At 41.5% G+C, this 14027-nt stretch overlaps 1 protein-coding gene across 1 annotated transcript; it reads left to right on the top strand.

The window, feature by feature from the left end:
- The first annotated feature begins 7 nt into the window (after window positions 1-7).
- Window positions 8-13727, top strand: LOC311101153 (lysosomal acid lipase/cholesteryl ester hydrolase-like). Its single transcript, XM_084142231.1, has 10 exons — window positions 8-103; window positions 1765-1882; window positions 3339-3450; window positions 8965-9163; window positions 9920-10029; window positions 10617-10753; window positions 10950-11096; window positions 11254-11325; window positions 11978-12046; window positions 12632-13727. Exons 2-10 carry the CDS (start codon window positions 1772-1774, stop codon window positions 12869-12871), a joined length of 1197 nt encoding a protein of 398 aa, XP_083998357.1. The 5' UTR covers window positions 8-103; window positions 1765-1771; the 3' UTR covers window positions 12872-13727.
- The last annotated feature ends 300 nt before the right edge of the window (window positions 13728-14027 follow it).

The raw sequence follows: 14027 nt of genomic DNA, 5'->3' as shown, positions 1-14027 counted from the left end.
CGCCTCTGACGTTTTATCACGCTGCAGCTCCTGTGTCTTCTTCCTCTTCCTTCAGCCAATCAAAAATACAGTATTCTTATTCTACACAACAGAAGTTGTCCGGGTAAGTGTTTGAACATGGTCACATTGTAGCTATCGTAAAATACATTTGTGGGGATATATTCGCCACTGATACAAATGATACAAATGATGTAAAATGATGTAAATGTAAATGTATAGCTTACATTTTCCATATATCACCTATAGGCCTGCCCTGTGTTGCAATCGTTTAGAAATGTACAGGTTCAGTGTCAGTGAGTGCAGACCACTGTGTGGAATGTAAATGTCAACAACAGCCTACTGAAGCCTAGCCTACTCCAATTGTAATGCATAGTGGTCTAACTAGATAGTCCACATACGGTATTGTACAGTAACTAATAGAGTTTCAAGGCAAGCATAGTTTATGAATATTGTGCAGGAAAACGGAAAGATCAGGGGTAAAATAAATTATGAATTAATCATTTATTAATTGGGTCAGAACTTTTGCTTTTGTAAAGGCTAGAGATTGTTGTTATTTTCACTTCCTCGTGGAAATACTGGTGTTATATCTAGTTTACTCCCACAGTTATCTGAAGCTCTTCACAACAACTAATACAAATACATGTTTTACTCTTTTGACTGCAAAGGCAACTGTATACTCAGTTAGTTTTTCTCTAACTAATCGGTTATGAGACTCCACCAATAGTTCAATGTCTATTCTAAGTCTGGAGCCACTCGAGCAATATTTGTAGAATTGATAATCTAGTGCTTATTCTTGAGACAATGGCAAAATATTTTGACATATTACAAAAACAAATTAATAACTTTGAACTCTTATCAAAATGCGAACACAGTATCAGGCCAGATCTCATGGTAAAGAGAAGAGAAAGCAGCTGACTAGCATCTGTTTAATCCAAACATTAGTATTGGAGACAGCAACATTTGGATTGCAATAATTTTGGTTTAGCAATAACTATATATCTTGCGTAATTAGTCTGTCAATGAGAGATTAGGAGTGCAATGATACATAAATTGAATGTATTAAGTGCCCTTTGGCATCTGGTTGATGCTCATATTAAAGTAGGTGTGTGCTGCCAGGGGCGTCATGCACCCCAAAAATCTGAAAGGGCATAAAGTAAGTAAGTGAGGATGGCTGGAGGTGGTCCGGAGTGGGGCTAGTTGGAGAATTTTGCATTTTTCAAACACCTGCAATCCAGAGCCATAATCATTATGCTTAATTCTATGTTAAAATATGTCTACTTTTCTGCATATCTAAGCATACATCTTGAGCTGTCTGTATCCTCCTGACTGGTGTTTCTTTTTTAAAGAAACTACATATGCTTCTCTGCTAAAATCTGGGTAAAATATTGAAAGTCATTTCTTATTCAGTACATTTAGTTATTGCTTGCTTTCCTAAAGTCTACCAACTTTGCCAGCAGGCATACCAGGTAAGATAGATAGACAAGCTAGCTGCTCTAACTTAATTGATAGCCTGAAATGGCTTCTTGGTAGCTAGTTATGTTGGGAGATTGGGAACCTATTTGGGCTAGCTAAAGCCAACTTCATAAAGTTGCTAGTAGTAATTGTAAATTAAACTTTATTTTTATTTTTTTATGGACAAATCTGAGGGGGCACCCGCTGTGCCCCCTATGGGCATGACGCCTCTGTGTGCTGCTGCATAGGTTTTTATGTAATGTGGTCAGAGAGGCTTCTAGAGGTTTATAACACATGTATTATGTTTTTCAGACTGAAGATGGTGTGGGTACTACTTTTAATGGCCTTCCTGACCACTGGGGTGGTCCAGTGTCAGAGATCCTTGCTGAAAGACAAAAAAGGACTGGACCCAGAGGTCAACATGAATATTGTGAGTTGGCTAAAGTCAATAACAGACAAACTGTATTCTCAGAAACAAAGTGGACAAATACTGACAAATTGTATTTATCCACACATAGTTTTTCCAGACAGACTTCAAACTGTTTTAATACCAACCATAGATAACTGAACACAGTACTGGACTTCATAGGTCATAGAGCTCATTAACTATTCATAGAACTAGGCAATCTTCTGGGCCAACATGAGAAAATAATAGTCATGGTGGTGACCTCACGTGGGGAGTTCTGCTTTTGCCCACATTCTGCACTTTGTCCCCCATATATCCCATGAGTCATTTCAAGGAAAGTCATAACGTGATGCTGAGGCTTGGGCAAGGCCACTCGAAAGGAAGTCCCTCTGTCATGTATTAAACTTCAGCATAGATGTATCACTAGATAGGACAATATTACCCCCATATTATATGACTAAAACAGTAAGTCTGAGATCTGCCCTAACAGAACATAAAAAGCAATATAAAAATTACTCCCTGTAAATTGGGACAGGTGAGTGTTCAATTAAATGGTTATTTTGTGTGCTTAGTGATATCAGTAGCATTTGTGTTCCAGGAGCCCACAAACAGGCATGCAGTAGTTGAAATATTTGACATGGCAGTCAATGAAATGCTTTCACCACAATTTGTCAGAAAATATATAATATATGTTTATTCTGAGGTATGCCAATGATAAAATAAACATTTGTGGATTTGGGCCTGGTACATGTCAGTGGTTAACCTCATATATTTTATATGCACTGCACAGTAACACAATTACATTGATCCTAATTATAGTGTGTCTATAGTTAGTATGCAGTATTTGTCATTGGAAACTACACACTATCAATGATATAAGCCTAATACAATTCCCAGTATGAATAGTTCTCACATGAGAAAAACATATTTCCCATTGTTGGCCTGCAAGCACAGACCCTCTCAATATCTCTCCCCATACTGAGGTCACGTGACATTACATTCTTTTTAATACTCAGCCATTTCCCAGAAACCCAAATGAGTCAGAGCAGAACACCAATTCTCCCATCCACCCCTGGGGCCCTGAGACGACCTCAGTGTGTGTCGAGCCAGCAGGTTTATCCTTAAGTGGCCCAGGGTCAGTCGAATGTGCAGACTGGCAGCCTAGAGGGAGGGGGAAAATGGTGGTGTGTTTTAATTATGCATGGCTAGATCTCATGGCATGCATGGCTGGAACCAACAGGCTCACACACTTTCTTTGAAGTTCCAGATTAGCGTGCATATAGATCATATCTGGGAGGGGATGGGTGAGAGGGAATGCAACAGGGGAAGAATTGTCTGCTATAATTTTACTGTAATGTGAATACCAGTGGTAATGGGGCTGTAAAATAAAGTGTTAGCAGAGAATCCCATTCTGTCAGAATTCAAAATATATTTGACTGTTTGTTTGTTTGTTTGTTTATGTCTTCTTTCTCTCCCACAGAGTGAGATCATCAGGTATTGGGGCTACCCAGCAGAGGAGCACGACGTCGTCACAGAAGACGGCTACATCCTCAGTGTCAACAGGATCCCACACGGCCTGAAGAACGGTGAAGGTGTGCATCAAAGGGTTAATGCAGTGCTTCCCAAACTTTTCACTCATGCCCCCCTTTCATTATGGGGGAACATCTCGTGCCCCCAACCCACGCCCATTGCCTCCTCCAATTGAATGAACTGCTACTATTGTTAAACAAAACATTTTTTTCACATTTAGCTAATAAATTCGCTTTTTACTTTATAAGAAACAGCACATACAAATAGCAGTACCTGGTTTCCCTTCCATATTGAAAGGAGAAATAAACTAGCGTACTGCTGTGCATGTCACATTCCTATGATGAATAGGGTGGGCCAATTTCTATTGTAGATTTTCTCAGTTTGAAATGAAAATAATAGTGGTTCTGGAAGTATTCTAAGGGTGATTATTAGGTTGCATAAACCTGATTAGTGCTTTCCCTCCACAATTCTGGCCTTTTTTTAACATACTGTATGGAGGAGGATACATTGCTGCTACTGGGGAGAGTCTGGGAGACAGGCAGGCTGCCTCTGACTGGGGAGAGTCTGGGAGACAGGCAGGCTGCCTCTGACTGGGGAGAGTCTGGGAGACAGGCAGGCTGCCTCTGACTGGGGAGAGTCTGGGAGACAGGCAGGCTGCCTCTGACTGGGGAGAGTCTGGGAGACAGGCAGGCTGCCTCTGACTGGGGAGAGTCTGGGAGACAGGCAGGCTGCCTCTGACTGGGGAGAGTCTGGGAGACAGGCAGGCTGCCTCTGACTGGGGAGAGTCTGGGAGACAGGCAGGCTGCCTCTGACTGGGGAGAGTCTGGGAGACAGGCAGGCTGCCTCTGACTGGGGAGAGAAACAGACTTGCTTGAGATTCAGAGAAACAGCCATTCTCTAATTATGTAGCCTACTAGAAACTGGATATGTTAAGGTTTATAATACTGCCAAAGTTGTCTTTTTAACTCTAAACATTTTGCCTGGATCGAATCCCCGAGCTGACAAGGTAAAAATATTTTGTTCTGCCCCTGAGCAAGGCAGCTAATCCATTGTTCCCCAGGCGTCGATGACGTGGATCTCGCTTAAGGCAGCCCCCCCGCACCTCTGATTCAGAGGGGTTGGGTTAAATGCGGAAGACACATTTCAGTTGAATGCATTCAGTTGTACAACTGACTAGGTATCCCCATTTCCCTTTCCCAATATAAAAGTTACCAATTATCCCTCATTTTGAGAAATAGCTCTCACACGCGAGATACACATCTTGTCACTTCGCAATATAAACTTTCTCCATTTGGAAAAATATCATTTTCTATATAATTCTTATTTGTGCTTATGAATTTACCATTTTCAATTTGACTGCACTATTTTATTTGTTCCAAGTTAGCTCATAGATTTGAGGGTTTGTTAAGGAGGAAGAAGGGGAAGAGAGTAGGCGGGGCAGCCTGCTGTGTGCAGCGCACGTCCACAATCACCATTTACAACTCATAGAAGATTATTATTGGGAGCCGCCAATTATTATGTTGTCGAGCAGCAATTGAGGGCTGCAACATTATGCTTTTAATCTAAAGAACATTTTTATGACCAGCTTTAATTGTGACCGAAAATCCAGCTTAATTTACTCTTAAATATAATATAATAATTTATTTTAAAAATATACACAAAAGTTTGGACACACCTACTCATTCAAGGGTTTTTCTTTATTTTTACTATTTTCTACATTGTAGAATAATAGTGAAGACATCAAAACTATGAAATAACACATGGAATCATGTAGTAACCAAAAAAGTGTTAAACAAATCAAAATATATGTTATATTTGAGATTCTTTAAATAGCCACCCTTTGCCTTGATGACAGCTTTGCACACTCTTGGCATTCTCTCAACCAGCTTCAAGATGTAGTCACCTGGAATGCATTTCAATTATCAGGTGTGCCTTCTTAAAAGTTAATTTGTGGAATTTATTTCCTTCTTAATGCATTTGAGCCAATCAGTTGTGTTGTGACAAGGTAGGGTGGGTATACAGAAGATAGCCCTATTTGGTAAAAGACCAAGTCCATATTATGGCAAGAACAGCTCAAATAAGCATAGAGAAACGAAAGTCCATCATTACTTTAAGACATGAAGGTCAGTCAATACGGAACATTTCAAGAACTTTGAAAGTTTCTTCAAGTGCAGTCGCAAAAATGATCAAGCGCTGTGATGAAACTGGCTCTCATGAGAACCGCCACAGGAATGGAAGACCCAGAGTTACCTCTGCTGCAGAGGATAAGTTCATTAGAGTTACCAGACTCAGAAATTGCAGCACAAATAAATGCTTCACAGAGTTCATGTCACAGACACATCTCAACATCAACTGTTCAGAGGGGACTGTGTAAATCAGGCCTTCATGGTCAAATTGCTGCTTGGGCCAAGAAACACGAGCAATGGACATTAGACCGGTGGAAATTTGTCCTTTGGTCTGTAGTCCAAATTTGAGATTTTTGGTTTCAACCGCTGTGTCTTTGTGAGACTCGGTGTGGGTGAACGGATGCTCTCCGCATGTGTAGTTCCCACCATAAAGCATGGAGGAGGAGGTGTTATGGTGTGGGGATTCTTTGCTGGTGACACTGTCTGTCATTTATTTAGAATTCAAGGCACACTTAAACAGCATGGCTACCACAGCATTCTGCAGCGATATGCCATCCCATCTGGTTTGGGCTTAGTGGGACTATAATTTGGTTTTCAACAGGACAATGACCCAAAACACACCTCCAGGCTGTGTAAGGGCTATTTGACCAAGAAGGAGAGTGATGGAGTGCTGCATCAGATGACCTGGCCTCCACAATCCCCCGACCTCAACCCAATTGAGATGGTTTGGGATGAGTCGGACCGCAGAGTGAAGGAAAAGCAGCCAACAAGTGCTAAGCATATGTGGGAACTCCTTCAAGACTGTTGGAAAAGCATTCCAGGTGAAGCTGGTTGAGAGAATGCCAAGAGTGTGCAAAGATGTCATCAAGGCAAAGGGTGGCTATTTTAATCTCAAATATAAAATATATTTTAATTTGTTTAACACTTTTTTGGTTACTACATGATTCCATATGTGTTATTTCATAGTTTTGATGTCTTCACTACTATTCAACAATGTATAAAATAGTAAAAATAAAGAAAAACCCTTGAATGAGTAGGTGTGTCTAAACCTTTGACTGGTACTGTATATATATACTTTTTTATTTAGTTGTGTTTGTTTATCCCTTACCTCTCTGCCCCCCTTATGGCTTTGGCCATAGCGTAGGGTTAATATGGTCAGCGGCCTTAACTCTGCATTCATTTTTTTAACATACAGAAAGAGTAATAGTCTTGCAATGACATGCACATTGGGAAGTAAGGACCTCAAGCCCTGTAATCAAATTCACATATCTAAGACCAACACACACACACACACACACACACACACACACACACAGAGACAGACCTTGTCTAACATCTGAAGTGCTGATATTTCCCACATTGTCAATCAAACATTAGTACTGAGTCAGGATCCAAAATAGAAGTGGTTTTTAGCATTAGTCACCTTGAGGAGAATGGAGGAGGAAGAATCCATTGCACCGCCCAGCCTACTCCTGGCTTTTCGTGTTATCACGAGCTATAATATCACATGCATCTAGTGAGGCTGTCCATCTGCTAGTAGGTCACCTCTATGCTTTAATCATTTTGAACCCAGTCTATGATTGAATTTAATTTCTGTAGAGATGTTATTTGTTTGGCATTTCTCATAATCCATCCCTAGTTTGAGCTGTTTCAAATGTAACTTGGATAATGTTCAACCAGCGTCTCATTTATTAGGCTCTTGATACAATGTAATTACAGAGTATTTTCAATATGTGATGGGAACAGTAATAGTGACAGTAATAAGGAGCAAACTGTTTGCTATATGATTTGATTTTAGTATTTTTATGAATGCATTATGGTATTAAAAGTTTTAGATTTATTGTAAAAGGGAAGTTGCTTTCTTACAAGTTTAGTCTAAATACTGTGATGCACAGCTTCTGTCAGACACAGCCACTCTCCCTCTCCATTTCCTACAAATCAGTATTCAGTGTCTCTTTCCTTTGTAGCCCCTATATTTCATTAATGAGCAAAGTGATTGCTAAACCTCACACTAATCTCGTCGTGGGAAACCATTTGTGCAAAACAAATTCAGAGGTAATAGACTATGCTTTTTTCTGAACACAGGGTCTCATATTATTCTGAGATTATTATTATGTTCATGACACAGATCTCTCTGTAGGTGAATGTAAGTGCCTTCGGGTATTAAACACTGGCCTTGGCTTTCTCTTGTTTTTTATCCATTGCTTTCTCCATTGCATTACTTTCCAAAACATGAATTAGTAAATGAATGCTGTGTACTTCATTTGACCCTCTCCAACAATTAAAAATGTACATTCAGTTTAGTATTAATATTGACAGTGGTTTGTCATTAGAAATGCTTAATCAACTAGCTAAGGGTTCCACTTAAAGATACACCCAATACGATGTGATATGCCAGGGCTGAGGTAATCTGGGGAGTTAAATCTCAATAATACATTCTGATATCCTCTAAATAAGTAAAGAGCCATCATGTTGTTTGTATCTCTTAATGCCTCATGCTCCCTGCTCAGTAGTATGTGGCAGCAGCCACATAGGCAGCGGAGCGCTCTGATAGGCTGGAGAACATCTCATTTCCTGTTGTCCCACTTCCCCTGGTCACACGGGAGAGCGTCTGGATCACTCAAAGGAACACAGCAGAGCTGGAATTATTTCAGCCCCCAAATGGGATTTTGATATGAAATCGTGCTAGCTAGAATAGCTATTGCTGGAAATCTTTGATGTTCAATCTAGGAGAGATAGTGTAGATTTGGTCTTCTTGCACACAGCTGCATTGTGGTTGGGAAATGCCCATTCAAGTACAAGGCAGTCTAGGCAGCAGGGTAGACTAGGGGTCCGTCTCAAATGGCACCCTATTCCCTATATAGTATACTACTTTTGACCTGGACCAGAACCCAAAGTAGTGCACTATATATAGGGAGCCATTTGAAACAACCTATGGGTAGGGGGGCAGGGAGGGAGGAATGGCTGGTATGAAGACAAACAATACTATCATCTAAAGGTCTGTTTGTGCTACCGAAAGGACCCACTCACATCCTGTTTCTGACAGATTGCAGTGATAAAGCTCCCAAAAAAGAAACAGTGCAGAGCCTCATGCAGAACGGCTGCTCTGCAGCTGGGATATAGCTTAGACAGACACGCCCTCTGGTGGTTACAGTCAACACAACACTTGAATTATGAATTGAACATCCTTTTTTGTAACATACCATTTTTGTAACTAACCAGTTCTATACACTTTCAGTTTATGTAGTTTCGGGCGTGTTGAAATGTGAATGGATACTTCAACCATGTTTGAGAAGAATGGAGAAATACTACATTATCACATGGGCTTTGCCTATGATCCTTGCTTTTCCTATGAATAAGGTGCTCCTCACTTAGTATCTCCTCCATACCTTGTTACAGTATTCATCCTACAGCATTATGCTTAATGTAGTATTTTTGTCTTCCTCCTAGATCCCAAGCCTGCAGTGTTCCTCCAACACGGTCTCCTGGCTGCGGGGAGTAACTGGGTGACCAACCTGCCCAACACCAGCCTGGCTTACCTGCTAGCCGACGCTGGCTACGACGTCTGGATCGGCAACAGCAGGGGAAGCACCTGGTCCAGGAGACACCTCACACTCAGCCCTGACCACAACGAGTTCTGGCAGTTCAGGTAGCTACAGAGATTTATTCCACTTATACTGATCCTTGCTCGCTCATCTATTCACCCCATGGCTATGCGCCTAACCTGGATCTACACTGAGTGTACAGAACATTAGGAACACCTTCCTAATATTGAGTTGCATGCCCTTTTGCCCTCAGAACAGCCTCAATTCATTGGGGCATGGACTCTACAAGGTGTCGAAAGCATTCCACAGGGATGCTGGCCCATGTTGACTCCAATGCTTCCCACAGTTGTGTCAAGTTGGCTGGATGTTCTTTGGGTGGTGGACCATTCTTGATACATGCAGGAAACTGTTAGCGTGAAAAACCCAGCAGCATTGCAGTTCTTGACACACTCAAACCGGTGCACCTGGCACCTACTACCAAACCCTGTTCAAAGGCACTTAAATATTTTGTCTTGCCCATTCACCCACTGAATGGCACACATACACAATCCATGTCTCAATAATCTCAAGGCTTAAAAATCCTTCTTTAACCTGTCTCCTCCCCTTCATCCACACTGATTGAAGTGGATTTAACAGGTGACATCAATAAGGCATCATAGCTTTCACCTGGATTCACCTGGTCAGTCTATGTCATGGAAAGAGCAGGTGTTCCTAATGTTTTATACACTCAGTGTATATCCCCTGTGCTTACCAACAGAATCACAAGAGGTTCTAGTAGAAACACATTATATTATTAGAAATGTTTATTTAAGTAGTCTTATTATGGCATTCACTGAGTTTCTTCTGTTCTTATTCTTCAGTTATGATGAGATGGCAAAGAAGGACCTGCCAGCAGTGGTCAACCACATCCTGAAGACCACAGGCCAGGAGACGATCTACTATGTAGGCCACTCTCAGGGAACCACTATTGGTGAGATGGCTTGAATTGTTTTTTTATTTTTTATTTTACCTTTATTTAACTAGGCAAGTCAGTTAAGAACAAATTCTTATTTACAAAGACGGCCTACTCTGGCCAAACCCGGACGACGCTGGGCCAATTGTGCGCCGCCCTATGGAACTCCCAATCACGGCCGGTTGTGATACAGCCTGGAATCGAACCAGGGGGTCTGTAGTGACGCCTCAAGCACTGAGATGCAGTGCCTTAGACCACTGCGCCACTCGGGAGTGTCATGTTACAGTATGAAGCAGTATATTTTTCTTCTGTAGTTTGACGCTGTTAACTACACTATGGTTTACTGTTTTAAACAGGGGCGCAACTTTCACTGGGGACGGGGGGGACATGTCGTCCCCCTCACATTCTGAAATTGCATTTTTGTCCCCCCCCCAGTTTTATCATTGAAATGTGATATAAAACGTGACAACTGTATGCTTTAGGACCATGCGGACGCCTCTGAGCGGTCGGGTAGGCTGTTTGGAGTCCCCCCCACTTCTAAAACCAAAGTTGCGCCCCTGGTTTTAAATCATGACATATCTGGATGTATGTCTCTATCCCCTTAGCTTTTGTTGCATTCTCTTCCATGCCTGAGCTGGCAAGCAAAATCAAGATGTTCTTTGGCCTGGCTCCGGTGGCCACTGTGGCTTTTACTGCCAGCCCCATGACCAAGCTCTCCATCTTTCCCGACTTCCTCATTTGGGTGAGTAGCAAAGGCTATGTTTCTAACTTAAACTGCATTATGTCACAATTAATTCATACAATAAGTCTAACCTGTGGTTTCCTCTTTTCTACCCAACTTTGGCGTCAGTTTTTTATCTTGATCGATCAGTCAAATTTCTTTGATATTATTTCAAAACTGACTAATGCTAATCCATTGTTTGGTTTCCATATCCTAGGATCTGTTTGGGAAGAGGGACTTCCTGCCTCAGAGTGCTCTCATCAAGTGGTTTGCCACCAACTTCTGCAATAAGGAGCCTCATAGTGAGCTGTGTGGAAACATCTTCTTCGTCCTCTGTGGCTTTGATGAGATGAACCTCAACATGGTGCGTTCCACAGCGCTCACATTTGATTATCGGTTTTTATTTTAATTTTAAATTATTACTATTGTGGACTTCCTTAAACCTAAAGTCTTAAACCTCAAGCCAAATATATAGGTACTGTATGAGTTGGGTGAAGATGTTCATTTCTTTTTTTGTCCAGACTCGCACACCTGTGTACATCTCCCACTGCCCAGCAGGAACCTCAGTGCAGAACATGATTCACTGGTCTCAGGCAAGAACATACCTGAGAGGAGCTTCTCAAAACACCCTCCAATATGATTCACCCCACTTCTTCTTCAAACCTACAGTATACATCCCATCCCAACCGCTGTTTGTTTAAAACTGTCATGTAGGCCTATAATGTAGATATCAGGCCTATAATGTTACCTATATCCTGTGAGGCTGGGGTGTGGGCAACACAGTCTGAATCGAGAATGAGTTTGCACTTCTCAAACCACACAGTTGTCAAACCGATACTGACATTTTGGTTTCACAAGCAACAGAGCAAAGACAGAAGTAGTTGATCTCAAAGACGTTGATCAATTATTCTTCAGTTTCTTCTGTGTCATAAATAATTATTCACTCTGTTTATACCTCACAGTATCACACCCAAGTCAACTATCATTGACATTCCACTGTGTGAATAGGAGCGGCACAGACATTCCTGCTGCACACTAACTCAAACACACCTATTTCCCCTTCAACGATTCAGTGTTGTAGAAATGAACGATCCTTGAGTAAAGGTCAATGCCAGATTTACCAAAGACAACTTTAACTTTACTGAAGTTGACATATTGTTGGACATAGTGCCTATACATACAGTACCACTATGTGTTCAGCTATCTTGAGACCTCAAGTATTTTTTATGTGTATTCTTTTTAAAGGCGGTGCATGTTGGAAAGCTGATGGCGTATGACTATGGGAGAGCAGGGAACATGGCTCACTATAACCAGGTAAGGCCAGCTCAGAGCTTATTAGTCGACCAACATACACTGGGTATACAAAACGTTAAGAACACCTGCTCTTTCCATGACATAGACTGACCAGGTGAATCCAGGTGAAAGCTATGATCCCTTATTGATGTCACCTGTTAAATCCACTTCAATCAGTGTAGATGAAGGGGAGGAGACAGGTTAAACAAGGATTTTCAAGCCTTGAGACAATTGAGACATGTATTGTGTATGTGTGCCATTCAGTGGGTGAATGGGCAAGACAAAATATTTAAGTGCCTTTGAACTGGGTTTGGTAGTAGGTGCCAGGCGCACCGGTTTGAGTGTGTCAAGAACTGCAATGCTGCTGGGTTTTGATGCTCAACAGTTTCCTGTTTGCATCAAGAATGGTCCACCACCCAAAGGACATCCCTGCGGAATGCTTTTGACAGCTTGTAGAGTCCATGCCCCGACGAATTGAGGCTGTTCTGTGGGAAAAGGGGGGGGTTCAACTCAATATCTCTTTCTGAAAGTACCTTATCTTTACTGCTCGTTATGATCAGTCAATGACTTTAGCTGACATCTAGTCCATTCTTGTCCATCCTCTAGTCGACCCCTCCATTGTACAACATCCAGGACATGAAGGTGCCTACGGCCCTGTGGTCTGGAGGTCACGACACCCTTGCTGACCCTAAGGACGTTGCCGTGCTGCTCACCCAGGTCTCCAACCTGGTGTACCACCGCCACATCGAGCACTGGGAACACCTGGACTTCATCTGGGGCCTGGACGCCCCCCAGGAGATGTACAGTGAGATAATCAAACTGATGAGCCAGCAGGACTTGGTGTGACCAGTGGATAGACAGGGAGATATATGGCTAATTTTAGCCTCAGCTCTCATCACAATCGCTGAAGAGATTTTAGTACTGTATCAGACATATATTGGGAGTCATATTTCGGAGTGCCTGGGTGCGAGTGTGTACGCACGTGTTTGTGCACTGAATGTGTGTTTGTGACTATAAGCGTGTGTAAGAGTGGGTATTAGCATGTATGTGTTTGTGTGTTTGACTAAACCATGAGCAATAATCATTCACCTCTAAATTGGGATAGTGAGGTACACAAGCTGTGAGTTTAGGGTTATGTGTGAGGAATCATCATGTATTCTTTTTGTCTTACTTAACTACCGTCCTCTCTTCCAGAACACTTTAATGGATTTGAATGTGTGTTTTGAGAATTTCCCATCAAACATTTCGATCCTGTTGAAATCCTGCTTGTAGGTTTGGATGAATGTATCTCAGTCATTGGTGCATTATCATGGTTACCGTCCAGGGCCCAGTTCAACACCCAGTACCTCTCTCTACAAGACTTGTACTTTTCATCACCAGGAATGTTTTATTGCTGTGTTGGGTTGGTTTATGTTGCTGTGCCTTTTTAGTCAAACAAATTAAATGTTTAGTTTGTTTACCGCTCTTTCCTGAGCTACTGATAGACTGTCTTTTTGTTAGCTACTTAATCTATGTATTTTTATTGGATCTTGGGTAAGCACATGGGAATTAATTAGGAAGGGTGCTGACCAAAGAATGACTGACTTGTTTGTTCATTCATTGTCTACTTATGTTGTGTTATAACACTTAACATAACTATAACACGTATGCTGCCTTGTAACTAATGGAGAAAACTACTCAATAAAACTCCATTAGAAAATCAGTTACTTGACAACATTTATTGAAAAGTGTTTGTCTACTGAGTATCTACATTTTCAAAGGCTTTAATCTGTAACAATGTTTTAATTCACTTACTCTTATTGTCCTTTTGTACAGTACATATCAAAACCAGAAACAATACAGACACTCTACTCACTCACAAATATTTTGAGACGCATACTATTAAGAAAAATAATAGTACACACTGAGTGTACAAAACATTAAGAAGACCTGCTCTTTCCATGAGACTGACCAGGTGAATCCAGGTGACGCCATTTTGTCCGCCTTTTCTTTATATCTGAAA

This window comes from Coregonus lavaretus (genome assembly GCF_964263955.1).
Source record: "Coregonus lavaretus genome assembly, chromosome: 25".
Classification (NCBI taxonomy): domain Eukaryota; kingdom Metazoa; phylum Chordata; class Actinopteri; order Salmoniformes; family Salmonidae; genus Coregonus; species Coregonus lavaretus.
The sequence above is the reverse complement of the archived record's forward strand: the minus strand, read 5'-3'. Positions and strand labels throughout refer to the sequence as shown.